Consider the following 27,421-nt stretch of genomic DNA (forward strand, 5'->3'; position numbering starts at 1 on the left):
AAACCTATTCTAAGGTGCCAATTTAAAAAAAAATGAGAGTAAAAATGTCATGGGTACACATTCAAATTTTCTAGCTTTTTAAAATACATTCATAGAACAGGTTGCTGAACCATCCAGGTGAAAATGTGTACATATACATGCAGAAAAAGAATTAATCAATGTTTTGTAAACCTAAAATAGAGAAGTAAACTTTCCTTTCCTTTATTTCCCATTGCATTTCCTTAAAGGAGGAGAAGTTCTAAGTAATATAGGTACAGAGAGCCCATGTACTTGCTTCTTTCTCTTTCATGGCTTTTCACAGTCCTTTCCGAAGGCAGAGCTCCATCATGGACCAAGGATATATCTCATTCCTGTGGGACGTGACTGAGAGGTGAATGAAGAAGCTGGCACCCTCCTCTCCAGTCTCACAGAGGAGAGGATGAGTGAACACATGGAATTGCTCAGATGCCCACAGGATCCAGTTCTGAAGACTGATCTTCCCAGGATTCATGCCTTGACGGCAGTTCACTTGTCCTGTTTTACCAATTACTTGGTTTTCCTCTATGTTAGTACTTTTCAATTAGCTAATTGAATCTAAATGAAATTTAAATGTTAAAGGTTGTCTCAGAGCATATCTCATTTGTTTTTAATATCCCTTTCTTTTCATCTCTTCTTCCTAGGAAAGTCCATTTTTAAAAATTCTACATAGAATTTGTCTACCCATCCTATGTGTTTCTATATCAACTTGATTATACATACTAGAGAATCTCTACCCTTAATTAAAAAAAAATTAATTAATTTAAAAAATTACCTTGTCCAAAATTAGCTCCCTTATGCACACTTAGAACACCTTGGTATCCCAAACTCCTACAGATGACCTGTCCACCTCGCAATTCCCAGTGGTCGTCACAAATTGTACCCCACTGTCCATTATGGAAAATCTCCACTCTGCCCTCGTGGGGGCCACTACCACCAACAAGTCGGACTGCCTTAGATGGAGCTGTAACAAAAACAAGCAGGGCTTAATTATGTATATATACACAGTTTTATAACACTTTTTTAAAAAAGCAGTTCAGCACTTTTTTTTTTTGGTAAGTTCAACTATTAAATTTTAAACTTTCTAGCACCACCTATTGGTGTAAACACTGCATTATTCAAAACTGAAGAGTAAAATCTATTTTAACATTTTTATAAGTTACATATATGAGAACACTTCAAATATTATGTTTTAATGGCTTTAAAATTCAACAGCTACACTTTCTTATGTTATACAGATTTTTCATATTATTTAGAAAACTTTAGTCATTATTTTATTTTAGAAAACTTGAGTCATTATTTTATTAACACACTAACACGATTTAGAACTCACTATCTAGTGAGTTTCAATGATATAGAAAGTAGAGGAGAAGATATTTTATAACATTATAAACACAAAAATAAATGACCAAACATCCTATCTTTTAGCATGAGAAACAAGATAATAGTGACATTTATTTAGAAATAGCAAGGATATTTCTTATTATAAGGCCCCTCAATTTTGTCCCAGAATGTCTTTCTTTTTTTGAATGTGAAAAAAGCAGACGATTCTTGGAAGGAGAGAACAAGCTCTCTGCTCTCTTAAGGATACTAATCCTGTCATAAAAACCCTATCCTTACATCCTCATCTTAACCTAATTATCGCCTAAAGTCCCCACCTCTAAATATCATCACTTCGGTATTTCGGCTTCAACATACAAATGTGGTAGGAGAAAGGAAGGGATGGACGAATATAAGTCAATCTAGAGCAGAATGCATTAGAATCACAGACTGCTGGCCCCACAACCAGAGTTTCTGATTCAGTAGGTCTTGAGTGGGAGTCAAGAGTTTGTGACTTTTACAAGTTCCCAGGTGATGCTGAAGTTGTTGGTCAAAGAACTATACTTTGAGAACTACTAATCTAGAATGTCACATTATACATTTAAAAGAGGAGGCATGTTAATCGGAGACACCTGCTGATTCTTTTCTGAAATCTTTAGCCTCATTTATTCCAAAGAGAATGGCTGCAGATTTCTTTCAAATTCCTCATGCTTGTATGATTTTGAAAGGGGGGTAAGACTCTCTATTGACTTTTTTAGGGCTAAATATGTTCGGGAATACAATGGTTAACTGTCAATTAACTATTTTTCAATTATAAATCAATTATTGACATATGATCACACTTTGCTGATCCTCAACTATCGCTTAACTAATATAGAGGAAAGAGGCAAGCCAATAGGCTCATTTAACTACTCCATTTTGGTTATGGAGAAGAGTCCATTTTGTCATTTCGAACGCCCTCAATCAAGGCATTTTCTCTATAAGGCTGCAGGCCAGAATTTTCTTTGAATTTAGTCAACTTGTTATATCAATGTAAATAATGCCTATGGTTTCTCTTGTATCAAGCTAACATATTTAGTCGGACAGATTTTTTTCCACTGGAGAATATTTGTCTTGCACTTAAAGATTTCAGAAGAGGATAATTTTTATGTATTTTTTTTTTTCTGAGTAGCTGTCTTAATTCTCACCTTAACCTTATTAACGTAGACTTTTTCCAAATTCAAGTCAGATAAACTTAGATAAATATTGACTATGTGCCACCGAATGACTCTCTTTATAGGTTATTACTTCGGAAGTGGCTAAAAACAGAAACACAAACCGAAATGGAAACGATAATGTATGTTAAGGACCACGGGATTCCCTATGGAACCCAGAGATAAGGTTATATTTAGGCATCTAGAACAGCTAAACCAACTTGAATCAGCTCAGGACTCTACAAATTTCATCCAACAGCCTCTCTGTAAATTGCTTCATTCTTTTCTTCTGTTGCAAGTTAGATATCTCTGTTCTCCAATCCCCATAATAGAACATGTCTGTTAATATCTCCTAAGTTTACATTTTACTGTCTCTTTCTCAGTGACAGTTCTATAATACCCAGAGAAGTCCTCCTATGGTTCAGTTTGGGCTAATAGCCCACCTATGTACTAAACAGCAGGGGCCAAAGACAGGAATTCTTGCAGTAACGTGATATTTCAAGGAGTGAGAGAAGTGTAATTTCCTTGAAGGAGAGTTTTGAGCAGACGAAGACCATAAGTTGATTCCATAAAAGACATTTTAATAATCTTGGTGTATTTATGCAATATTAATTATACTATATGCTTAGCTTTGTGTTCTTTTTCATATCTGTGACAGTAGAGTATAACTGAAATTAAAAATCCAGGAGTCAGATAATCTCGATTTTAGTTCTACCTCTGACGTTGTTTATGTGACCTTATTATTAAAACATTTAATGTCTCTAAGACCAAACTTTTCAACTGTTAAAGAGAAAATGATTTTTGCTTTTAGTTAAATGCATCTTAACACAACTTAGTGCCAGGCATTTTCCTGGGTTGGTTCCTGGAATAATTGAATAAAATACATATCTTGCCTTCAAGGTTCATGTATTTTTGAGGTTATTATGAAAGTTGGCAGAAATAGTGCATTATTTAAAATGTTGTATGAACATAAAGTTTTTATTGTTACAAGTTTTAGAAATTTTTGATGTTTTCATTTTGTAATGAACGCATTGGAATGAATATATTATCTGTGATATTAATCGCCCTACTCATTGAAATAAATAAAAAAATTTTTTTTATTACTTTCCAATTTATTGCTTATCCTCCTCAAAGAGTTCTTAACCAACTAGAAAAAGCTTCTGCAAACAGACAAAACATACTCTGTGGTTTCAGATATGAGTTTATTTTACCTTTGTTATTTTCAAACATGATTATCTACTATTTTGAAGAAACTCTTCTATACCAGTGATGAGTAAAGCATGGTCCACCAGCCAGTTCCAGCCTGTGGCCTGTTATGTAAATAGTTTTATGAAATGCAGCCACGCCCATTTGTTTGCATATTGTCTAGGACCACTTTCAGGCCAAAACAGCAGAGTCAAATAGTTGTGACAGAGACGTTCTGGCATGCAAACCAAAAATATTTACTATCTGGCCCTTTACAGAAAAAGCTTGCCAACCCCTGTGATAGCTGAAAATACAACAGACTAGAATAATAGAGGATTTTAGCTTGGAGGATTTTGGCTATCCTGCCAAGTGATCCCTGAAATACATAAGGTCATGATTCATCTCTGCTTTCTTCTCCAGTCTAACCCTTTAAGAGTCTCTCTGTTCCTACACTCATGGTCTTTTTATTTTAGTAATATAATGATTTACATTACCCAAAGAAGTTTTACTCTCCTTAAATTCTGGAGCACTGTCTCTGTCTGGAATGCTATTTTAACCCTCATCACACACACACACACACACACACACACACACACACACACACACACACCATTTCTCCGCGCTCAATCTCTTGTAGACTAGTTTATGTTCTCCACTAGACTAAGAACCTTGCAGTTATCTTTTCAGCATGTGACAGAATGTAGACTTTTCACTTAGTAATCACTTACTAAAGAGTTATGATATGAGTGAATAAAATAAAAAATGGTGAACTCTTCTTGATTTACAACCTGCACTACCTAAGTAAATTCAATTGGTAAATGCTTAAAATACCAAACAATAGAAGAGATAGAATTGACTATTTTGGAAGTCTCTATAAAGAGAGAATATAGTTTCTACAGGTAGAAACAGTAAAGGAAATCATGAAGAAAATATTGATTTAACGGAGATAAACATGAGTTTTATTATGGAAAAAAAGCTACATGGCTATCTGCTGAGCTCCCCGAAGGCAGGAGTGTCTGGTTGGAAGGTCTGATGAGAAGCCTTACATAGTCCAAAACCCAATTTTACAGGTTTAGAAGATTTATCTCTTAGTGGCAGAGTAATGTTAAACAGAATCTTGGGACTAAATGTCAATTCAATTTACGAGGAGAAATGTAATTACCTCAAAAAAACGGAATATTTGTATCTGCCTGACAAGGCCATTTTCTCCCTGTGGGCAATCTTCAAAGGAAGTCAAATCACAATAGCGAATTATTCATTTAATTAATTTATTAATTTACAATGAGACATAGTAGTGAGATTTTGCCTCTGGTACTGGCCAGAAGCTTTTTGGATAACACAATTTTTTTTTTTTACATATGCTAATGCATTCAATCAGGTTAGGTAATTTTGACATATCTTTGCTCTGATTCAACGCAATTTGACTTTCTAAAGGCAATCTTACTATTCTTATTTCCTAGTTCTGGAGGGAAGAGTATAGTACTGATAATTTCTATATGTTTTTTAAAGTCCATATATAAAATAAAAACAATATATAAAATATTTATTATACTAATTGCTCATTCATATTTCTATGACCATAAGATCTCAAAATAAAAATCTATAAAAGAGCAAATATTTTGTAAAAGGCTTTATAATTTAATCTGAGGAAATAACACTAATTCAATAAAGGCTAACAAGTTCAGAGGTTGTTTTTGTTTTGTTTATTGCAGATATACTTTTAAAAGAGGAAATAAAACAGATATATATATTACATATCTCAGAATAGAGAGATAAATTATAGTGTATAAATTAGATGGATAGTTTTAGAGGCATTAAACATAACTGTCAAAAAGATCATGTAGAAATGGGGAAAAAGATGATAATATAATATCAAGTGACTATATTAAGATTAAAATTTTTTATTTCAATTATGAAAAAAAACTTGATACATAAAAAGACTGCAAAGAAGTATCCAAGCATATTGACAGTAATTCTGTATATGAGACAGAAATTGAATATATAATATTTTTCCAATTTAGTATAACTTTATTAATTTAAAAACTAAGATTCATAAAATAAGTGGTGGCTAGATAGTCACTAATGTTCTTACTGTTCTAATGGGTCTATAACTCAAAGCTGAAATTCATAAAATTGTGAAGAAAAACCACCTTAGAATGAGAGATAATGCCATTTATGTAAAATAACACAAAAAACAATAACATCTGTTATTTATGTATACATACAACTGTAGTAAATATATACTAAAATAAATAGAAAAAACATATAAAGCCCAAGAAATGGTTTACCTTGGAAAAGCAAGGGAGGCAGGCATAAACAGAGCTTCAACTGTATTAGTCAAAATCATATGTATTAAAAAATACTTGTAGTTAGTAGGGTAAAATTTTAATGTCTCTAAAATCTAGGTAGTGTGACTATTTATTAGCTACTTGTTATAAATGTTCTTCCTTTTTTTTTTGAAATATATTTGATGGGGCCATACATGAGCCCTAAATAAAGTATAAGAGTGCTTCATATACAGCTTTCCTTGAAAGTTAGAAAAATGGTATTATGAATCTGCTAACCTCCATTAGACAGACAACAGTCTAATCTGAAAAGAGAAGTCAGGAGGTATAAACTCGGGGAGTGTTTTTGCAAGTGTCTATCATGGCTGCTTGAGTAGAAGAACTGAAGTTAAAACGACTTTTGAGGAGTGTAATTTTATTTAAATTATCATATTGTTTAGCTCATGGTCATTTTTTGTATTATTTATTGGAATTAGAATTTAGGGTTAAATATATTATAATCGTAATTATTATATTTGAGTTCCAAATGTAACAAGAAAATTTTTTAAAAATTTAGTTACAGGTTTAACTGAAAGTCCTTGCAATATGGAAAACTTCCTCTAGACAGGGGGCTTATTTTATATTTAAGGTAACTGTCTTAATGATATATTTAGCTATGAAAACTATGACCCAGATATCAGATGTGTGGAGAAATAAATGTCTCTGAAAAAATAATATAAAGATTTTGAATCTGTTACACTGGAAGTCAAGAAACACAATTATTTTGGAAATCATGAGAGAAAATGAAAAAGAGAAACTAGAGGGAGAGGATTCCAGTGGAGAGGGAGTATGCAAAAGTATTTTGATGGCAGAGGAGAGATTGAGAATGGCCAGTGAAGAAAATTTGATGTGTAAGCGAGCTGCGGAATTTGAAGACAGTGAAGCCTAAGGTTCAACGTTAAATTGTAAACACCTCTGCTTACATGTTTCTATTATCCCTAAGTCATCACCAGTAAAATTCTCTTAGATCCTGAGAGGGAGCTAGGATACTTTCTCAAATGAAGAGAGAGATGTGGTACTTATCATTGAAATGAATGGTGTGGAGAGAAATAGCAGGCGAAGATGTCTAGGCATATTAGTTTCCTAGGACTATTGTAACAAATGCTCACAATTGTTTGGCATAAAACAACAAAAATTTATTCTCTTCCATTTCAGGAGGCCAGAAGTCTGAAATCAGATGTCGGCAGGGCGATGCTCCCTTTCACGGCTCAGAAGAAATTCTTCCTCAGAAGAAATCCTTTTTCTAGCTTCTGGTGGCTTCTTGGCTTGTAATTCCATTGCTTCAATTTCTGCCTCTGTCTTCACATGGTCTTCGCTATGTCTCTGTGTGTCTTCCTCTCATAAAGATGTCAGTCAGTAGATTTGATGTCCTCCTGAATCCAATATAACCAAATCTCAGCTTAATTACACCTGCAAAGACCCTGCTTCCAAATAAGGTCACATTCTGAGATTTTAGATGGACACAAATTCTTAGACACAGAATTAAACCCACTATTGCAGGTGGCAGAGATTTGAATGAGGAATATAATTTTTCTATATTTTCATCAAACTATTTTAGACACAAATCACTAGAATTGCTTGAGAACATGAGGTCATGAGGTCGGTGCTCAATTTTATTTAAAGAACAAAATCATAAACTATATAAACGTCTAACCAATGTACTGTCTACCTGAAACTAATATAAAATTTTTTTAAAAAATTTAAAAAAAAAAAAGAACAAACTGGCTGCCAAGATTTGAGTACTGCAGAATAACTGAATACTAGATATTTTGGTTACATGGGAAATAAGTGAGCAAAGTCAACAATGATTACACAGAACACCTATAGTTCAATTGCTGAATAACTAAAATAAAGATTGAGAATTTGTTGCTTCGGATTAAACTTTACTAAACTCAGAAGATACTGAGTAAACCTAATTTAATTAGGAGTAAGAGTAAATTGCTTCGATATATGAAGGTTAAAAAGTAGCAGCAGGCTATGGTTTTTAGTATTCGTCACTTTTTGAATGGAATAATCAGATAGACTTTAAAATTTTGCTATAAAAAGTACTAAAAGATGAAAGAAGAACTTGGTGTTTAAAAGAATGCCTTTCTACTTGTACAGATCCCCACAGGGATATGTGGCTAAGAATAAGTTTATATGGGAAAAAACAAACAAAACTGAAAAGTCAAGTGAGACAAGAAAAGCAGAGTGTAGTTTTGAGTATAAGTTATTTTCAGCGTGTCATGAGCTTTAATGCTACTTCTACCACTGGATTTTCAAACTGCCAATTAAATAAAAATGTCCGCATTTCAAAGAGCATATTGTTTCCTTTAAGAGACAGTGTCCACATATTGAGATATTTGTGATCATTTCTGAGCACTTGTTATTATTTAATATTTCATTTCTAAGTGAAGCTTAGTGTCTAGAGTGATTTAGGAGAACGCTTAAAATTTATAAAAGGGAGTTTTATTTCCCTGTTCACAGGGTATTTAAAATTTTACCCCTCACTTAAAACCCTAGGGTATAAAAATAATCAAGCCATTCATTAAGATATTAAACAAAGCTAATTTAGAAAACAAATCATAGCAGAAATTGCATTGTCATTCTCTCTAATTTCTTAAAATGTAGGTTTCAGCCGGACCTCCTAAAAGTTCTTATGTTTCTCTTTACAAGCTGTTGAGGTATTTTTAAGTGATCTAATATCTTCAAGCCTTCATTTACACATTTATAAAATAAACATAACACCTACTTCCTAGGACTGAGGTTTCAAATATGACAATAGGTGAAAAAGATGTATTTTAAATTGTAAAGTATTATATAAATGATAGTGATAGAATTATTGGTTATACTTTATTCTGAAAGTTATTCTAGGAACTTGTGAAATCATAGATGTAGGGGATTTGAACTGTGGATCTTGTGGAGAAAAATGTCCCAAATTTGGCCAACTAAAATTTAATCTGTCTGATTATTGGCAAAGCTGAGAACTCAATACATATTTTCTGACTTTCTATGAATTTTCTAAAATAACTGAGTGTTTGCACCTCGAATTGGATTAGGAGATAAAATGAAAGACAATATACATTCTCCTTGGCATTGCGTGTTATGTTTTGTTTATGCTCATAACTGTTCAGATCTCTAGAAGCTGTTATCAGATTGACTTATTGGAACTGGTAGAAGACAATAGTGTGTATAGCATCACCTCTGCACTTGACAGGAAAGGCCATAATCTGTATCTAACAGCTGTGCCTGGAGACATTTTAGGACAGGTCATTCGATGCCTCAAAAATCCAGCAAAAAAGTTGTTTTCCTGCTCCAGGAAACACTGTTTCCATTTACTTAGCTTAAGCTTTTATTTTTGTTTAGTCAAAGACAATACTCTTAGAAAAATAGAAAACATGGATGGCATATTTTATATGTGTAGTCGCAGAAAGAAAACAGCATGAAAAAAACCTCGTAAAGTATAGTATATCTCAACCTGTGGGTTCTTAGTGAGGTTGAGGTACTAACTAAATGTTTCATTACAGAAAGAAGGGTCCCAATACTCATTCACCAGAAATAAAGCAGGATCCATATCATGAAATACGATACTTCTCTAGACTAGAAGTCAGAAGACCAGGGCCCTAGTCTTGGCTGTGCTACAAACTTCCATTATGACTCTGAACATGCTGTTTTGTCTGTTTTCACTTTAATTTCTTCATTTGTATGACATCTTTTGTAGTTCCCTCGAAGGATTTTATGAAAATTACTTTAGTTCATAAATGTACTTTGAAGAGGTTTGAGATGGAAAGTCTGGTTAAAATTGTACCTAACATAACATAGTACCTAAGTGATAGAATTTACAATTAGATAAACCAAGATTCAAACTGAGATCCACCACGTATATATACTGGCTGCGTGATTTTACTCAGGTTGCTTATCTGTCTAAAGCCTTGTGGGAATAGCAGTGATAGTTTCCTAATAAAGATTAAGTGAAGGGATATACAAAATGCTTTGTAGAGTACCTGGCACAGAAAGGTCACTCTATATGTTATAGGTATTATTGTCATTATTAACATTATTTCTTAAAAATTCAGATTTCTGGACTAATTTTGGAGAACGGATAATGGCAGCACAAAAGTATCATATATTAAAGAGGAATTTCTCAACTACTTTGTGCTTCAGAATTCCAAGGAGAGCTTTTAGAAATTACATATATCCGACCACAACCCAAACATTTGAAATCAGAATATCTGTATGTTAATTCTAAGATAAAAAGCCTTAGAGTTCATTTCGATGATCTTCATAGCTTCAGAACAGCTGCTAGAGCAAACTAGAACATAGTATGATTACCTAGGTCTATGACTTTCACATTACGGAAGAATTGACCTAATACATTGCTGTCCAATAATAATTAGCAAGAGTATTACTAAATATCATTAGACAACACGCTGTGGTCTTTTCAGAGCCCTTTAGCCTACACTCTGAGATTCAGAAGTGGTGATCTCGCCTAACCCATCACTTTGTATTTATCTCATCTGGTAGGGCAATGAGTGTGCCCCATTCTTAAGACACTATGCCTGTTAGTCAAGGGAAAACTAAGGATCTGAACAGATGGAACGAGACTTTCTTTGAAGAAATGAAGACGGCATTCTTTCTCAGATATGGCTAGATGAGTATATAATGAAGCATAGTGAGAGCCTACCTGACAATGAATGTAACATATATAAAGAGAAAAAGAGTCAGAGACAGAGACTGAGTCCAAATGACTTATTTGAGCTCCTAAACCCTGCCATGCCTGAAGCAAATTCTGTCTCTTAGAATTCTTAATTATGTAAACCAACATTCTGTTTCTTGATTGAGTTAATTACTGTTGCTTTTTACTTTAAAAAATTCTTACAAATATATAGAATTTACTATTTGACAAAGAATATTCAAAGTGAATTTGTTATTAATCTTATCATCTTTGGTTACTTTCTGCTTAAACTGCATTATCCTGGCAATTTTTATTATTTCATGAAACATCATAAAATGTAAAAGAACTTCACTGAAATGTGAAAGCAAGAAACAGATAAAAATGAATTTGTTTTCATAACTATAAAACACCAGAATGTCTCTAATTTACTTACGGTACGATTTAGGCTCTCTTTAAAAATGGACTGACAGAAAGACAAGTGAAGACAACTGAGGCAGGATCATTCACATTTTGTAACAGTTCTAGCCTTATGCTGTGACTATTTAGACACAAAAGTGCCCACAAGATCCCTGTTATGGACTGACTTGTATACCCCAAATTCATATTTTTAAGTCCTAACCCCCCATGAAACTATATTTAGATGTAGAGTCTCTAAGGAGGTAATTAAGGTTAAACGAGGGCAGAGGGTGGGTCCTAATCCAATAGGACTGCTGTCCTGACAGTACTGTGATCTTGAACTTCCACCCTCTGAAACTGTGAAAAAACAAATTTCTGTTATTTAATTCACCCAGTCTGTGCACTATTTTGGCAACCCTAGCAGACTAATACACTTTCCTTTTTCTTTTTATCATTTTGTTGTGTGTTTTAGATTATTTTCAAATGACATGAGATATAGAGTTCCTCAATGGGTTTAAACTTGAAAATAAAAGTTTTTTCTTTAACTTATAAATGAAAATTAAGCAACCATATGTGCTATATTGTGATCTGAACACACTGAAAATATGATAATAATAATTATTTATTTGACTACTTTCTCTTTGGGTATAGTAATACTGTTTCTAGGTGCAGATGATATAATAGGACTGAATGAGAATATACCAGGAAAGAATTTTGGATAGAAGATATTTTGGAATAGAACAGACTGTCATTTTATAGGGAACAAATGAATTATGCTGTAAGCGATGTGGACGTCTGTAAAAATATTGTGCACAGAAACTGGATATTTGCATTCAGTTAAAAAAAAATTACCCTTTAGCATGTCTAGGATACAAAAATTGAGAATTACACAAAACATTATTAGAAAGAAGGGTGATTTTTCATTTTGCTACAGAATTCACATTAGAATTCCTTTAAATACTTTCGGTAGCAAGCATCTGAAAGGTTGCTGGGATTCAGGTATTTTATTCTGCAATGGATCAAGTCCAATGTAAGAATTCACAGAGCGCAGGAAGTGTGAATAACTGTGGCACCCCAGGGGAGGGTCAGGAGTCTGTAGGTTAAGCCACAGTGGGAGACATTGCTAGGGCACTTCACGTTTGAGCCAATAAGTGTGTTGTTCTAGGGAATTTGATCTTTAGATTCTCATTGTAGGGCAGGCAGCACATTTCTAGGGAAGCCAGGTTGACGGGGGCAAGGAATAGGTGTGTGAACCTACACTTGGATTGTACTTTAATTGGAACAAAATAAATGATTTTGTGTTAGTCTAAGGCTAAATTTACTGAAGACTAGGAACCAGAATCCAGCTCTCTGAAGAAAGACACAAAAGCCTTTTGGTCCTTTGAGGTTGTAGATGAACGGGAAGTGGCAGGATGGGTGTCTGTACTCCAAATGTGTTCTGGCACGTAACTGGATGAATTTCAGATTTTGCTGGTGCCAAAGACCTGGAGCTGTATTGATCCCCCACCCTCACCCTTTAAGTGGCTTTGATGAGAGTCAGGCTATGAGAGTCAGCTGGGATAGGGACTAAACAGGACAAGTGCTAACCACTAGATCCATTACTGATTTAAATCTCTATTTCAATTTATAAGACACACAAGTCATACACACTATTAAGGAACACATCTATTGTGTTAATGGAATACTACATATTTTTAGTAACAATTTGTGGAAACATACAAAGCTCTAAACATGATATAGCTTAAGAATGAGCAGCACTTATCTAAGTCACTTGGAGCCTATCTGCTCAAGTCCGCTCTGTGGTGCTGAATCATAACTGGTGCTACTGAGGAAAGTGCAGGGAGGAGTTACAAAAGAGTTAAGTAAAAGAGGAGGTTCATCAAAGCAGCCAAATTATATCGCAAAATGTTAAAATAGACTCAGTTACTGAAATAAAGGTAGAATAGTAACATGTAGTTCCTTCCCTTGCACATAAGTAATTTTCATTCCTGATAATGGAAGCTCTGTGAGCATTCCAGGGAGACTATATTTCTAAGTAATCTACTCAGGGGATAGACTGGAAGTAATATCTGCAGCAGTGTGTGAAGGAGAAAACATAAACAAATAAAAATTAATTGAGAATCCTTTTCTGAAATGTGACCAAATAGAAGTCATTTATAAGAATTTTTATCTCCCTAGGGCCTTCAAATTATTAGGCCCATTCTAGAAAACCAAATTGTTCATGACAAAATTTTTTCTCTTCCTTCTTCTTCTCTCCATACCCTCCATACTACTTACTTGTGGTATTTACATATAAAAATGCATAAAACCAGTGTGGGAGTGTTGAATGAAGTCATAGTTACAAACAGAGACTTTGGAGATTGATACCCTTGGCTCTGAGTTTCGTTCTTCCTCTTATTAGATATAAGCTTCACTTTATAATCTATAAAATGAGAATAATAATAGCACTTATCTCAAAAGCTCTTCTGAGGATTAAATGAGATAATGCATCAAAAGCCCCTGGTGTACAGCAAATGTTATCTAAATACCCATTATTATAATTACTTGGTAATTAGAGAAGGCTTTACTTTCATCAATTGAATACTTTGAGAAAGACTAGAATTCATTTACAATTGAGCTGAATCCTCAGTCGAAATCAAATAAAAGACAAATTGTTCATATCATTGTATGAGTTTCAAAATAAGATATTCTAAATTTACATCCTAGTTATAGTCTTATCTATTTGTATTCTGGGGTGTCAGATAACTTGCAAACTGAATCCCCTGTAACCATCTCCCAGAATCTCTGAGATCAGGGCCATTCTGCAGCTAACATGGACCAAGGCGTCCTGACAGGTGAAGAGGACACCAGGCTCTACCTGTTCCCCTGTGCAGAGTAAGGCAGGAAATCACATCCAATTAAACCATGGACAAAGAGATCCAGCTAATCTCCAGATGCTTGCATTAACTGGCTAATCAACATTGCCAGTTTGCTAATAATTAGGACCATTTGATAACTGGCTGATTCCTCTCCCACCCTCCTGTTTTTCCCTGGAGACTGGTGTCATGCAGGTACAGACCCAGAGTACGACTGACAACTCTAATTTATTTCAACCCTTCTTAGAGCTTTCTCATCAGCAGCGTCTTGGGTCTATGCTTTGTCTTGCAGAACCCTGACTCCTGTTTTATTAGCCTGACATTTTTTTCTGACCTCTGTTGACAGCTTCTGGCCTTTGGCATGCACTCTGTTTAGTTGCTCTTTTTATTTATAACTTATGCTCTTCTGTTTGGCTCAGACTCATTGATTTGTGATCTGGTCACACTTGCATTGCTCTACCTAATATAAAATGTTATCTTACTCTCTAGCAGCTCTCTTTTTGTCCATGACACTTACTTGGCTTCTTGAATTTTTATTTTGCTTTCACTCCTTCTGATTACAGATTTAAAATGTCTGCATTATACCCACAAGGAGCAGAAGCTCCAGATGAGAAAGACCACTGTGAACCATACCTTACATGTTCAAAGCACTTCATGATTTTATAGAGCAGGAGTCCCCAAACCCTGGGCCATGGACCAGTTCGTGGCCTGTTAGTAACCAGGCTGCACAGCAGAAGGTGAACAGCAGGCTATTGAGTGAAGCTTCATCTGTATTTGTAGCCACTCCCCAGCTAGCATCACCAACTAAGCTCCACCTCACATCATCAGGCATTAGATTTTCATAGGAGCACTGGTCCCTGGTGTCAAAAAGGTTGGGGACCACTGTTATAGAGCATCTTCACACACACAATACCTTATGTAATTCTCACAACAACCCTGTGAGGTAGGTGTTAAGATGTTCATTTCACAGGGAAGGGAACGGAAGTGGTGAGAAACAAAAAGACACTACTTAGAATTCTACTAGAACCTTCATGCTGTGAATGCTGGGTCTATGTGTTAAACCTTGAAGGAAAGGAGAATTGTGAAAATTTGATCTAATAATAGAGATATTAAAAAATAATATGGAGTCCCACATATTTCCTATTCCTTTTTTTTTTATTTGCTTTTTCTTATCATTTCTCCTTTCTCATTTTTAGGTCTTTACCTACACAAAATATCTCCAGTTCCACAGAAATATTTCTTTTTCTCCAAGATCTATACTGAATATTTAAAGCACAAAATACAAAGAACTTTTTAGAATAAAAAATGATGAGCACTATTTTTTTTATGATCAAAAATTCTTGCTTGCAATGGCCAGATAATTTAAGGAAACAAGTTTTGTTTTGTCAAATGAACTGTCCAAGCTCCACTTTACCTCACTCTAAAACTGAAAAAAAAATCCTGTTATTTGGAGAATAAGGACACAAGAAAGTAAACTAAGCAAATCAAAATCAATTTAGCTTTTTAATATGATAAGGAATTTAACAATCTTAATCTCTTCTAAATAGCCATAGAACCCTGTTCTTCCTGCAATATAGCTCTGCTGTATTGTGTAATTTCTTGTTTACGTGTCTATATCTTTTAGGGACAACTAGCTCTCTAAGTTCAGTCACTATAGCCATATTATTGGCTGTTAAGTCCAGCTCAAGGAGGTACAGGATGAACAATGAATATGTACTAAATGAATGAGTGAATGAGTGGATAAATGAATGGATTTCCTTTCATATTATCTCTATCACTGGATGAGAATAGTGTTTTTGAATGTAAACAACCCACATATAGTCAATATCCATGAGATTTCTCCTAGAACCCATTGGGCTAAATTGGTTCAACAAGGCACTAGATGAGTAGGTGGCAGAAGGCTCATGTCCTGGCTCTGAGGATTGGTTGGAGCAGCATGCCAGTCAGTACAATGGGAAGTTTCCTGATTAGGGGTGCTAGAGGTTGGTAGTGATGGTGGGGTACTAGAGTAGGGAAAGGTATTAGCATGAGAGCAGAGGTCCAAACGGTACTCAAGACCAGAAAAGGAAATCATTAGGAAGCTGGGCCCTACACGGGAACCAAGGTCGTTAGGAGGAGCCACAAGATCTTGGAGTCAGTTGTGCTGATGACTTTGTCCAAAGGTGAAGGGGGTTTCAATGGTAGCAGAGGGTGTCCTGCCCAACTCACCTAATCTTAAAAGGGCCCTGTCATGATATGATCAGGGAGCGGTACTTGGTCCTGACACATATAAAAAAGAGTAAATCGATCATTATTTTTATTATATTTAAATCATGCCTGAAAAATATGAAAGAATGTATATTAAAATAATCCAATATAAATTATTATGTATCAGAATTAATTTACGATGAGAAGAATCAGGCACTTTCATACAAAATAAATTGGTGCAATCTTTTTGGAACTATTTTTTTTGAAGCAAGACTCTATCACATTGTAAAATGCATTCATTTTTGAACTATCGATTCTACTACTAGAAAATTCTCTATTAAAAATTATTTCTGTAAGATTATGTATGAGAATGCTGAATGTTACATTATTTATCAAAGCCAAATCAAAGCAAACAAAAATCATCAAGTGTTCATGACTAGTGGATTGAATGATATATTATAGTAATTATGGTATAGTTATATAATGGAATAATGTGTACCCATTGAGAGAAAAAAAAGAGCCATATGTACTCACATGGGCATATTTACTTAAATAAGAAAAAAAAGCAGCCATACTGTGTAGACGTTTGTGTATATGATTCTTTCTGTCTTTTTGAAACATCATAGACTTATCTACTCTCATCAGGTACATGGAGGGTATCTAGAGGCTATTATACTTATACACAGAAATATCTCTCTTAATACTTTCTCAAAGAAAGAATACACATAATCTTCAAAAAGCTAAAAAAAAAAAGAAAGAAAAAAACCTGTAACTGAAAACATTTCTGAACATATCTGAAAAAAATTGTTCAAAGCATTTGATAACCTCAGGCAACAGAAGACAGTGTGGGTGTTCAGTTTACAGACTACAAAATAAAGGAGTCCCTTATTTGCCGAGATTAACCAGAGTCAAAGTTAAGTAGCTCAGAGACAGTCTCAGGAAAGGAAAAAAGGAGATAAAAAAGAACCAAAGTTAAAGATAAAGGTAGAGATAAAGATAGAGAATAACTTGAAGATAGGGAAGGTAGAGTTACACTAGGCACTCAAATGAAAATAAATGGAGTGACAGTGAGCTGGGAAAAGAAGTGGAAAAAAGTATACAGCAGACAAAAGTGAATATTTAAAGAATAAATGGACACAAAGGAGAAAAGATATACTAATGTTTCTATTATCTTAATATAATAATGAAAACACTAATAATCATTAACTAACACTAAAGCACTTTGGGGAGACACAGAGTACTCATTGTTGCTCAATTTGAGGGCAAATGCAGATCAACAATGCAATGATTGTAGAAAGCATCACACTTCCATACAGAAACCATATTTTAATGGCTGGCATTCACAATAGTGACCCTAAATTGCCTAAAGGTAGTATCTATACACCGTATTAGGTCAAAATAATTATTTTTGCTAAGTCAGATAAATTGATACTGTATTTCTTAAACAATAATTACAACTGAAAACTGCTAGATTTTGGGTATATTAAAGGATTTGCCATAATCTGTCTAAAACAGACCTGTAATGGGTAAAGATTGCGATCCTTGTGTGCATGTATCAGCTATTCCCACAGACACACATACACATTACATGTAGCTCCTACTGGGAAAATAGAGAACTCGACTTCTAAGTCAAGTACAGATTCCTCATTCCTTTTTATGATCTTTTCATTTTATCTCTGTGGACTTGGCCTAGACACAATTGGTTTATGTTATGATGAATTAAAGATATCTCATCTAATATTTAGTTTTTAAGGTCCAATTTACACATTCTCTACATTACAGTATGACATCAGCATTCCATCGACAGAAATCTTGTTCATGAAATCTATTCTGTTGCAGTTTAGGTCTCAGTTATAGAACACTGCTTTTCAAATACTTAATAAAAATAAAACAAATAAATTAAAAAAGAAAAAAAAAGCCATCTAAGAATTAGTCCATCAGGGTTCTTAGATTGTCCACATTCCTATAAGCAACATTTCAGTTAGCTCAGTTAGTAGGTAAGGAGGCTGTAATAGTTTCTATTTATAAGCTCAATTTTTCTTCAGCAGATAGAAATTTTGGTTTGAAAATTGAACAATTTTCTATGTGGAATTTTTAGAAAATTGTTCTCATCCCCAAAACAAAATACAAATGGGTAATGAGATTCAAAATGTTGTATAATCTATTTACTTTACTCTAATTAATACATTTTGTTGAAAACTCCGACTGACTTCCACAGAACATCTATGGCTCAATGCTGAAGTTCTTTCTCAACATTTGCTTCAAGCCCAGACCACTAGCAAAGCTTGTTTATTACAAAAGCACACACACACACAAAAACAAGAAACTATAAACTTACTTTGCATGCTTCCACTCCCTTTTTCCCCTTTCTGTCCTTTTTGTCCAGAATATCCTTGAAAAAAAAAGATTAAAAAATCACATTTTTAAAAATTAGGACAATTCACAATGCTTGCTTTTAATGGAAACAGAATATCACAAGGTAATCTAGAATATCAACTTATAACAACCTATAGAAATTTAAATATAATTATAATGTTGATGGTGATCATAATAATTATTATTATATTAAACATTACTGTTATATCATTTTAGAAGGCCTATTACAAACCTGGCACCATTCTGGGTAGGTCCTTTGCACACATTATCTCAAATTATGTTCAAGGACATTAAATATCTCACTTTCCTAAAGCAGGCAAAACTGAGGTATAAGCAACTTGGTTTGGGCTTTTTCATCTTTTTCTTTTTGTTGTCTTTTGACTGTGACTTTATTCCTCCCCCAGGAAGCCTGATGTCTTCCACCTCAATCTAAACCTTGTCTTTTTATTCCCATTACAATTTATCTATTTTATTTTTCTTTTCCTGAGATTAGTGTATCCCACAGATGGTCTGTGAATGAATTTCTGGGAGTGCAGTCCCTGACCTATTGACTCAGAAACTCTCAGGATAGAGCCCAGTAGGCTGTTTTAACAGACCTTCCAGGTGATGCTGATGCCAGCTAAAGTTTGAGAACCATAGACCTAAAGAAATTCTATGTATCTTTTTGGACAGTGTTAACACTACTTCCTCTGTAACACGATGTCTTGCTGTTCAGAATTAATCACTCCCTACTCCCATAGCATTTTTTCCTGCTTCCTAAATGTTTATTACTTACCACATTGCATTATAGGTAATTGTTTCTGCATTTTTCAGTCACCTCATCCTTGAGGGCAGTGGCTATGCCATATTTACCTCCAACACAGAGTGAACTCTCATGAAATTTTATTGACTAGGTGAATAGATGAATGAATGCTCTCCCAAGTACTTTGGCTAGAGAGCATTTATTGAACTCCAGGAGTTTGAGAGTAGAAAAATTAAAACTTGTATAAGCTATAACTAATAACTGATATGTATATACAGCTTACTTAGTGACAGAAACTATTTGAAACACTTTAAGATATCTATTGATTCATTTGATTTTTACAGAAATTCTAAAATGTAGATCCTCTTATTAGCCCTTATTTTGTAGATAAGAAAACTGAGGTACAGGTAAACTGAGTGAAGAGGTAGAATTTAGGTATAGGATTCAAATATGTACTATGCTATCTCTATAAAGTACAAACGTGTACTATGCTATCCCTGTATTTTCCAATAGGGCAAAGAAAATATTAGGTATGAAATAAATATGTGCCACCATGAAATTTAAGGTCAAACCACTTTGACAAATGTTTAATCCTCCAAAATGAACAACCTAAGATTAGATACTTCATGAAATATTTACAAAATCATCTGTTTGATTAAACTTTACTAAAGAGGTCACTGTGAGAAAATTTCTGGGATTAAACTTCTCAAGAGTGGGAAACTAGCTTGTCTTGTGTTCCTACTCCTAAGCATAGTATATAAGACAGCATAGGCACTCAGTAAATAAGATAAATTATTTCTCATTAAATTAGATAAGTTGTGCTACTGTTACATGTCTCTTCTGGGTTTATTCCCAACTTCTTCTCTGACTACTTAAAAAAGTTTTGCAAAATAGACTTGTGAGGAAGAGAGGCCTTCTTAACATTCCTAAAATTTCTGCCATTTTTCCCCTCTTTATGTAGACTTTCTAGAAAGACAAATTAGTAACTCTTATTTACTTATAGTTCATAGCGATATTCATTTATAAAGTTAATCTTTATGATTTAATGTAAATAAAAAGTTACAAATATACTGTACCAGAAAGATCCCAAAATGAAATCTTACCATGATTTTGCCAGGTTCAATAAATGACTAGCTATTAGAGATAGATAGTAGACTAATATACTAATACACAGAATACAGATAAAATGTTTCCTCGTTCACATAATTATTTAGAATTACCTTAGAATCTATAAGATCTATAAGTAGCTTTTGTAATTTTGTCAAATTCAAGGTTTTTAAATGTATTTATCTATCAAACACAAATTGCTCATAGAGGAAATTCAGCAGTTCCTAGATAATGCAGATCATTTCAAACAAATTAATAGACAAACAAACACTTCCCATGTTGCCAAAAAATGCCTGATTAAAGCTAGACAGTTTTAGAGATTGTTGGTACATAAACACATTATTCAGTCCAGGTAATTGGGTTTCTGGTGGAGACTGAGTGTGGGTTGCTTATCTGTGGTTAGCTAATATTTCTCCAAGCCTAATTGCCATCGATACAGTACATAAGCACTGATACTATCAAAAACACCTCAACATACCTGTTATAATTGCTGAATCCAAAACATTGACAACACCAGATGCTGGTGAGGATATGGAGCAATAGGAATTCTCATTCACTTTTGGTGGGAATGCCAAATGGTATGGCCACTTTGGAAGATGGTTTGGCAGTTTCTTACAAAACTAAATGCAGGTTTACCATGCAATCCATCGATCACACTTTTAGGTAAACTCATGTACACACAAAAATGTGCACATGAAAGTTTAAAGCAGCTTTATTTATGATTGCCAAAACTTGGAAGTGACTCTATTATAAAGGACTTTAATAGGTAAATGGGTAAACTGTGGTACATGCATACACTAGAATATAACAAACATTAAAAAACAAATAAGTAAATGAGCTATCAGGTCACAAAAAGGCATACAGAACCTTAAATACATTCACCTAAATTGCTAAGCGAAATAAGCCAGTTGAAAAGATTACATATAGTATGACTCCAATTATATGACATTCTAGAAAAGGCAAAACTACAGAGAGAGCAAAAAGATCAATTGTTGACAAGGGATGGTGATGAATGAATGGAACAAACCAGAACCACAGAGGACGTTTAGGGCAGTGAAACTATTCTGTATGATACTCTAATGGTGGATACATGTCATTATACATTTTTCAGAACCCATAGAATGTGCAACACCAAGAGTGAACCCTAATGTAGACTATGGACTTTAGTTAATAATAATGTATTGTTATTGGTCCATAAACTGTAACAAATATACCCACCAATACAAGATGTTAATAATAGGGGTAACTGTATGTGGGTAAGTGGTATATATGGGAACTCTGTATCTTCTGTGCAATTTTTCTATAAATCTAAAACTATTTAAAAAAGAAAATCTATTAAAAAAGAAAAGAAAATCTCAATGTTAAAAATCCTATTATCTTGGTCATAATTTACTTTGAAATTAGGAAAAAATAAACATGCCCAATTCTAAAATTTCTGCGCAAAGTTACAATGTAGGCTTGGGCTACTGGCAAAAGGAATGGATATAATGTTATTACATATGTAAATTTTAAAGAGTTTGAATAATGTTGATTATTAAGTACTAATATATAATAGCAGGCAGTTTATCTTGCATAAGATAGGATTTCAGGCCCGTCTGTGTTTCTCTAATTGTAACTTAACAGGGTTTGACTGGTGAATTTATACTTTGCTCATTTGTTTTTCTTTGCCAATCTTTCCACTCTCTTTGTTCTAAGATAGAGACCATTCCTCATGGTGATTTATGGTTGTGTGAAGTTTACAAATCCTCTTTTTTTTTTTTTCTTTTTTTAACTATTTCCCTTTGGGGCATGGAAACTGGATAATAATCAGTTTCAAATGTTTCAGACCACAAAATGAACTGCATATGAGTGCTACTATTCATACTATGATGACCATTGTTTTTGTTACCTAAGAAGCTGGAAAAAAAAAATGATGATCTTGTATTTATTTTACATATTTTATAAAGAAAATACCTGGCCTCCCAGTCTTCCCTGGTGGTCCTGAGAATCCTCGACTTCCAGGAAAGCCAATTGATCCCCGATCACCTTTAGGACCTGGAGGACCTGTATGGTTAATGAGGAAAAACAATGATAATAATTCATTTCTCATACAGACTTGAGAGTATAATGAAACAATCTAGTTTCATTAATGAATATAAAATAGGTGAATTTCCAAATGAAGGAATAATATCTTTCCTAAAATTGCATGTGTGCCATTGATAAACAGTAAGTAAAACATTAGTATTGTAGGTTTTCAATAAATAATATTGTTATTACAAATAAAAATGTATCAAAAAAATCTTGGCATTTTAAACAGAACAGTAATATCATCTAATCAGAATTTTTCAAATGGCTGGATTTTGCTGTAGCTGAAATAACTTTGAAATGTATAAGCTAAAAATTGAATTGTCCCATGAAAAGCACAGCTCAAGCAATAAGAAGTATCAAAAAGCATTTATTTTAGAAATTGAGATCTTAGTTCTGGAATACATTACCTCTCATGGACTTATTCTTACATATTTCCCTATAATTCCAAACAATAACATTACTACATGTATACATGTGTGTTGGGGGGTAGAGTGTAGAGTATGTGTGTGTATAATATATAAATATACCCATAAATGAATCACATATTATATAAATATACAAAACCTTAGAAACCTTGTTTAGAAATATTGGTAAAGTCAGAGCACCTGCATTTAATTTAATTATTCAATATATATTACCTTGTATATATATTGATATATTGTATACATACACACACACTTTGTAGTATATATTGGCTGGACTTCAGAGCACAAAGCCTAAAAAGGCCTAACATCAGTTCATGAAAGAAGCTGATAGGTTAATATTTATACCTTCCTTCATTATCCAATCAAGGTAGTCAGACCTTTGTACTTGCAATTATTAAGAGCTATCACTCAAAATTACAAATAAAATAAAAATATCAATGCTAAGGTCTTATTTCTTTATCTTAGAACATGTTCCACTTTTTATAGAGTGCCACTCACTCGTGACTCCTACTTTTACCAATTTCTGCATTAATTCAAAAAAATTATACTGAACACACGTATCGTCCCTGCATATTCCTGGAGTTAAAAAGGTTCTTACCGAAACAGATCTTTCGATATGGAGATAGATGGTAAGAAAGTTAACAAATAAATAAAGAAGGTAATTTTAGAGATTAAAATTTTAGAAAAACAAAGAAATGAATAGAGAATTCCTTGGGGGATTAGAAAGAGCATCTTCAGTGACGGTTCACTGAGTAAATTATAGTGACACTTGGAATAGAGCTGTTCAACCAGGGATTATATTACATTTTCAATAGCTGAATGAATGAATTCATAAATAAAGCACGTATGATAACCTCATAGAAATTACTCGATTATTTGACGTCTATTGTGGAAGATGTTTAAGCAGACCATATAGTCTCTAGAGTTATGTGACTTGTTTGTTTAAAAATATTTGAAAATGTGACCCCTAAATGTAAGCACAACTATAGAATTTTATTCCAAGAGATCAGATTCTTGGAGCCATTCAGGTGAATTAGCTAATTTTCTGCAGTAATCTATGGCAACGGGGAAGAGCATGGCACTTGCTTTTAATCCACAGGCAACACAAGTACATTTTACACAATCATGTCCATTTGGATTCAAATACTGATTCTGCCACATACCAGTTACTGATTGTCATTTAAACGTTCCATGCATCTGTAAAATGGTATATGATTTGTCTCTCTGTCAAAAATTCGATGTGATTATTAATAAATGTAAAACACTTAGAAAAAGTGTCTGCCATGTGATAAATGCTTTGGGTTAGCCCTCCTCCTCCTCTTCCTTCTTCACAGTAATATAATCATTATTTTTGCCACTCTTTTGTGAAAGCTGCTAAATTTAGTTTTGCTTAATGGTACGTACATAATCAGCAGTGACATTTTTTGGATTCATTGGTATAATATTCCTTACTCAAATGTATATTTTAGCAAGTGCTATCATTCATAAAGCCTGGGGAGAGAAGCCTTTCTAGGTCAGACTGGGCGTAGGGGTGGGATGGGATAAAGACATGCATGGATACAAAGACGAATAAAATATGGTTCCTGTCTTCCAATATCCACAGTTAGAATGGACTTTATTTCTCCTCCAGAGACATGATTCATATGGTGGAAAATTCAGGCTATATAAGAAAAGTAAACAGCACTGGTCGATGATGAAAATTTTGTAACCAGAGAAGTCTTAAGTTCTCAAAGCGTCTTATGGAGGTAGTTCCTCCTGTGCCTACAGGTCAGGCTACCCTGTGATCCCAATGGACAGAAACTGCACATTAAATAGCAAGACAATTTCTTTAGGAACTAAGGAGGTGTTCTTTCTTCAAAGCATTGCTATTATGATGGAATAACCCTAAAAGTGGTCCCAAAGGATCTCAGATGAGATCAAGAATCCCTGATCATGACATTCATCGTCCTTGTATAATTACTTATCATACTGTAAGTTCTGTAAAGACAGCATCTCTATATTTCTGTGTACAGGATCCAGAGTTTGTGGGAGAGCACTAGGCACAGGGAAAGTCCTCAAGAGATCAAATATGTGGTGACAGAAAGAAATCTAACTATGGGCAGTGAACACACAATGCAATATATATATATATATATATGCCTCACTTTTGGATTGTACACCTGCTACTTACTGAATTTCATTTAAAAAACCATCATATTAAAAATAAATTTAATTAATTAATTAATTAACTAACTAACTAACAAAAAAAAGAACAAATGTTCTTTCAAGTAAAAGGTAATAGTTCATTCTCCCTGGTGTACTTCCAGGGAAATGATGCTCTGAAATTAATTTCTATTATATTGTTTTGAGGTCAAGCATATTTTAACATAATATTCATAATATTCACCCAGTACATGGGTAAGAATTGTAATAATATTGGTTACTTAAGACCACTAGCATAATCACTTAAGTTTCTCAAGATTTTCATATCATGGTTGTGAGTCTAGGTGACTTTGACTTTGTCAGGTGGAGTTTAGTGGATTTAGTTAGATATATATGTAGGGCTTTAATAAACTTTTTCAATTTGGGAAGTAGAATTATCACATTGGTCCATCATATACTCTTAACCTCTTGATTCTAGGAGCTAATATAGAGCAGTTAGGCAATCTGGCAGAGAACAAAACAGAATGCAGCAATTAAGTAGGGAAGAATCCATGAGGAGAGATGTCTGATAACTTGAATATTTTTTTCTGCAGCACACCAAACAAAATGGCAATCTCATAATCTAGAGTCAATTTATCTCCCCAACAAATGAAACCTCTCTGTTATGAAGGCCTGGATAATGCCTAGGTGTGTAAAGAGCAGTACTAACAGCAACAGGCTAAAGCCTCAATACAAGACTCAAGGCAGCTTGGCAACAGCATCTGTTTATGGTATCGACAAAAGCTAAAACTTTTAAATCCCTCTTTCTACTTCATACACCCATAGTTCAGAAATAGCTGCCAGAGATTCTCCCAAGATGAAGCTTTATATGGCAAGTTGTGGCCCAGTCTGAGTGGCTATGGCTGCATTACAAAGCTTAGACAATCTCAGTTTGTAATGGAGGAGCTGACAGACCACTGACAATAGCAACTCTGGCAGCTGTTATAATACTGGTTACTTCACCTGCTTGTGATGTCAACGCACCATTATTAAGATCTGCCAAATGCTAGTCAGTAGAAAGACTTTCATGAATAAAGAATCTTATCCGGCAGTACTTTCAAAGGCACACAAACAGCCCACCAGATATATATCTATTTATAATAACTTTAAAAAAATAATGTAAACTTTATATATTGGCTTTTCAGTACACTGATGTCAAGGACAACTGGTATAAAATTCATGCTTTTCATTTTTAAAAATTGTTTTTGTGATGTAACCTGGGCTAGCCAATACATTAATCAGAAAGAACATTTTATATAATCAAAAGATAGAAAAATAAGATGAAGTTCATGGTATTTACACATTTTTTTGTTAGTACAAGCCATTCTAGTTATAATTAGACCATGCAATATACACCCCGCTTTCAAAAAGCATGAAAAGTATTTGATTTCTAGCCAAGAAAAACATGACAATCATTGTCTTTTTTTATTGCCTTTTTTTATTTTCTTGAGAGCAAAGAAATTTCATGCTCTTTCTTCTTTTCTGCCTTCTATTATCTTATTTTAAAATATTGCTTTCAAGATTTTAATATAGAGGAATATAATTTGAAACAATTTGCTCTAAGCAAAATACATAGAATGGCTGACAGCAAAGGTAAAAGTCAACTGCATTCTAGTCAATATTTACATTCATATTTCTTAGGTTTAGGCAGATATATTCCAGTTAAGTAAGGACTACATAAGGAATGTAATCCAATTTGACTTTGACTCATATTGTTTTTTTTTTTTTTGTATCTTAAAAACCAGATAACTTGCAAATATATTCAACATGAAGATGATTTTTATATTCTCCTTCATGTGACCTAAAGTTAGGTCTGCCACACACTTTTGCAGTCAGTCTATGATATAGATAGCACCTCCTACATAGTTGCTCTGGATTAAGCATTTCTCTTTCTTCAGAAACCAAGAGTCAGTGTTTACCATTTAGTACATTATAATGATTAGGCTGCTGGTACAGGTAATATCCCCCTCAAAACACACACACACACAAACACACACATGCATATCGAACATTATCAAATAGCTCTTTCCCTTACACACATACATGCATGTGTATTACCTAGCCTTGTAGTATGTGATTAAACAGTGCCTGTTACCGTACCGATTGGACCTGGAAAGCCTCGTGGACCATCTTCTCCAGTGAGACCTCTGTCTCCTTTTTCACCTGGAGGTCCAGGGGGACCTTTAAAAAATAAATTATGATTATTGATCATATTCTTAAAGCATCAGTAAAATGGAGTTGTCATTTGTTAGACAGTTATATAAGTAAATCCAAAATCTTTTGTTACAAAATAACAGAATGAATAAGACCGACTTTTCTGAACAGAGACATACCTTGCTATTGAGTAATACAATGACCTATAATGATAAGGATAAGATAGCTCTAAATTAGACA

The 27,421-nt window shown here is 33.9% G+C and overlaps 1 protein-coding gene across 6 annotated transcripts in view; it reads right to left on the reverse strand.

The window, feature by feature from the left end:
• MSR1 (macrophage scavenger receptor 1) overlaps positions 1–27,421 on the reverse strand; it is a 69,553-nt gene that overhangs the window by 10,819 nt on the left and 31,313 nt on the right. For 3 of the 6 annotated variants that reach the window (XM_016129772.2, XM_016129780.2, XM_016129764.2), the window contains exons 6-9: positions 27,128–27,208; positions 22,308–22,397; positions 18,468–18,521; positions 791–979 (exon numbers count right to left, since the gene is read on the reverse strand). In XM_016129772.2, the coding sequence (XP_015985258.2) occupies positions 791–979; positions 18,468–18,521; positions 22,308–22,397; positions 27,128–27,208 (414 nt within the window). Of the gene's footprint in view, positions 1–790; positions 980–5,617; positions 7,459–16,150; positions 16,202–18,467; positions 18,522–22,307; positions 22,398–27,127; positions 27,209–27,421 lie in introns of those variants that run through there. The other 3 variants (XM_016129792.2, XM_016129798.2, XM_016129786.2) reach the window with 3 other exon arrangements.

The sequence above is a fragment of the Rousettus aegyptiacus genome, unplaced genomic scaffold (genome assembly GCF_014176215.1).
Source record: "Rousettus aegyptiacus isolate mRouAeg1 unplaced genomic scaffold, mRouAeg1.p scaffold_m13_p_11, whole genome shotgun sequence".
NCBI classification, from domain to species: domain Eukaryota; kingdom Metazoa; phylum Chordata; class Mammalia; order Chiroptera; family Pteropodidae; genus Rousettus; species Rousettus aegyptiacus.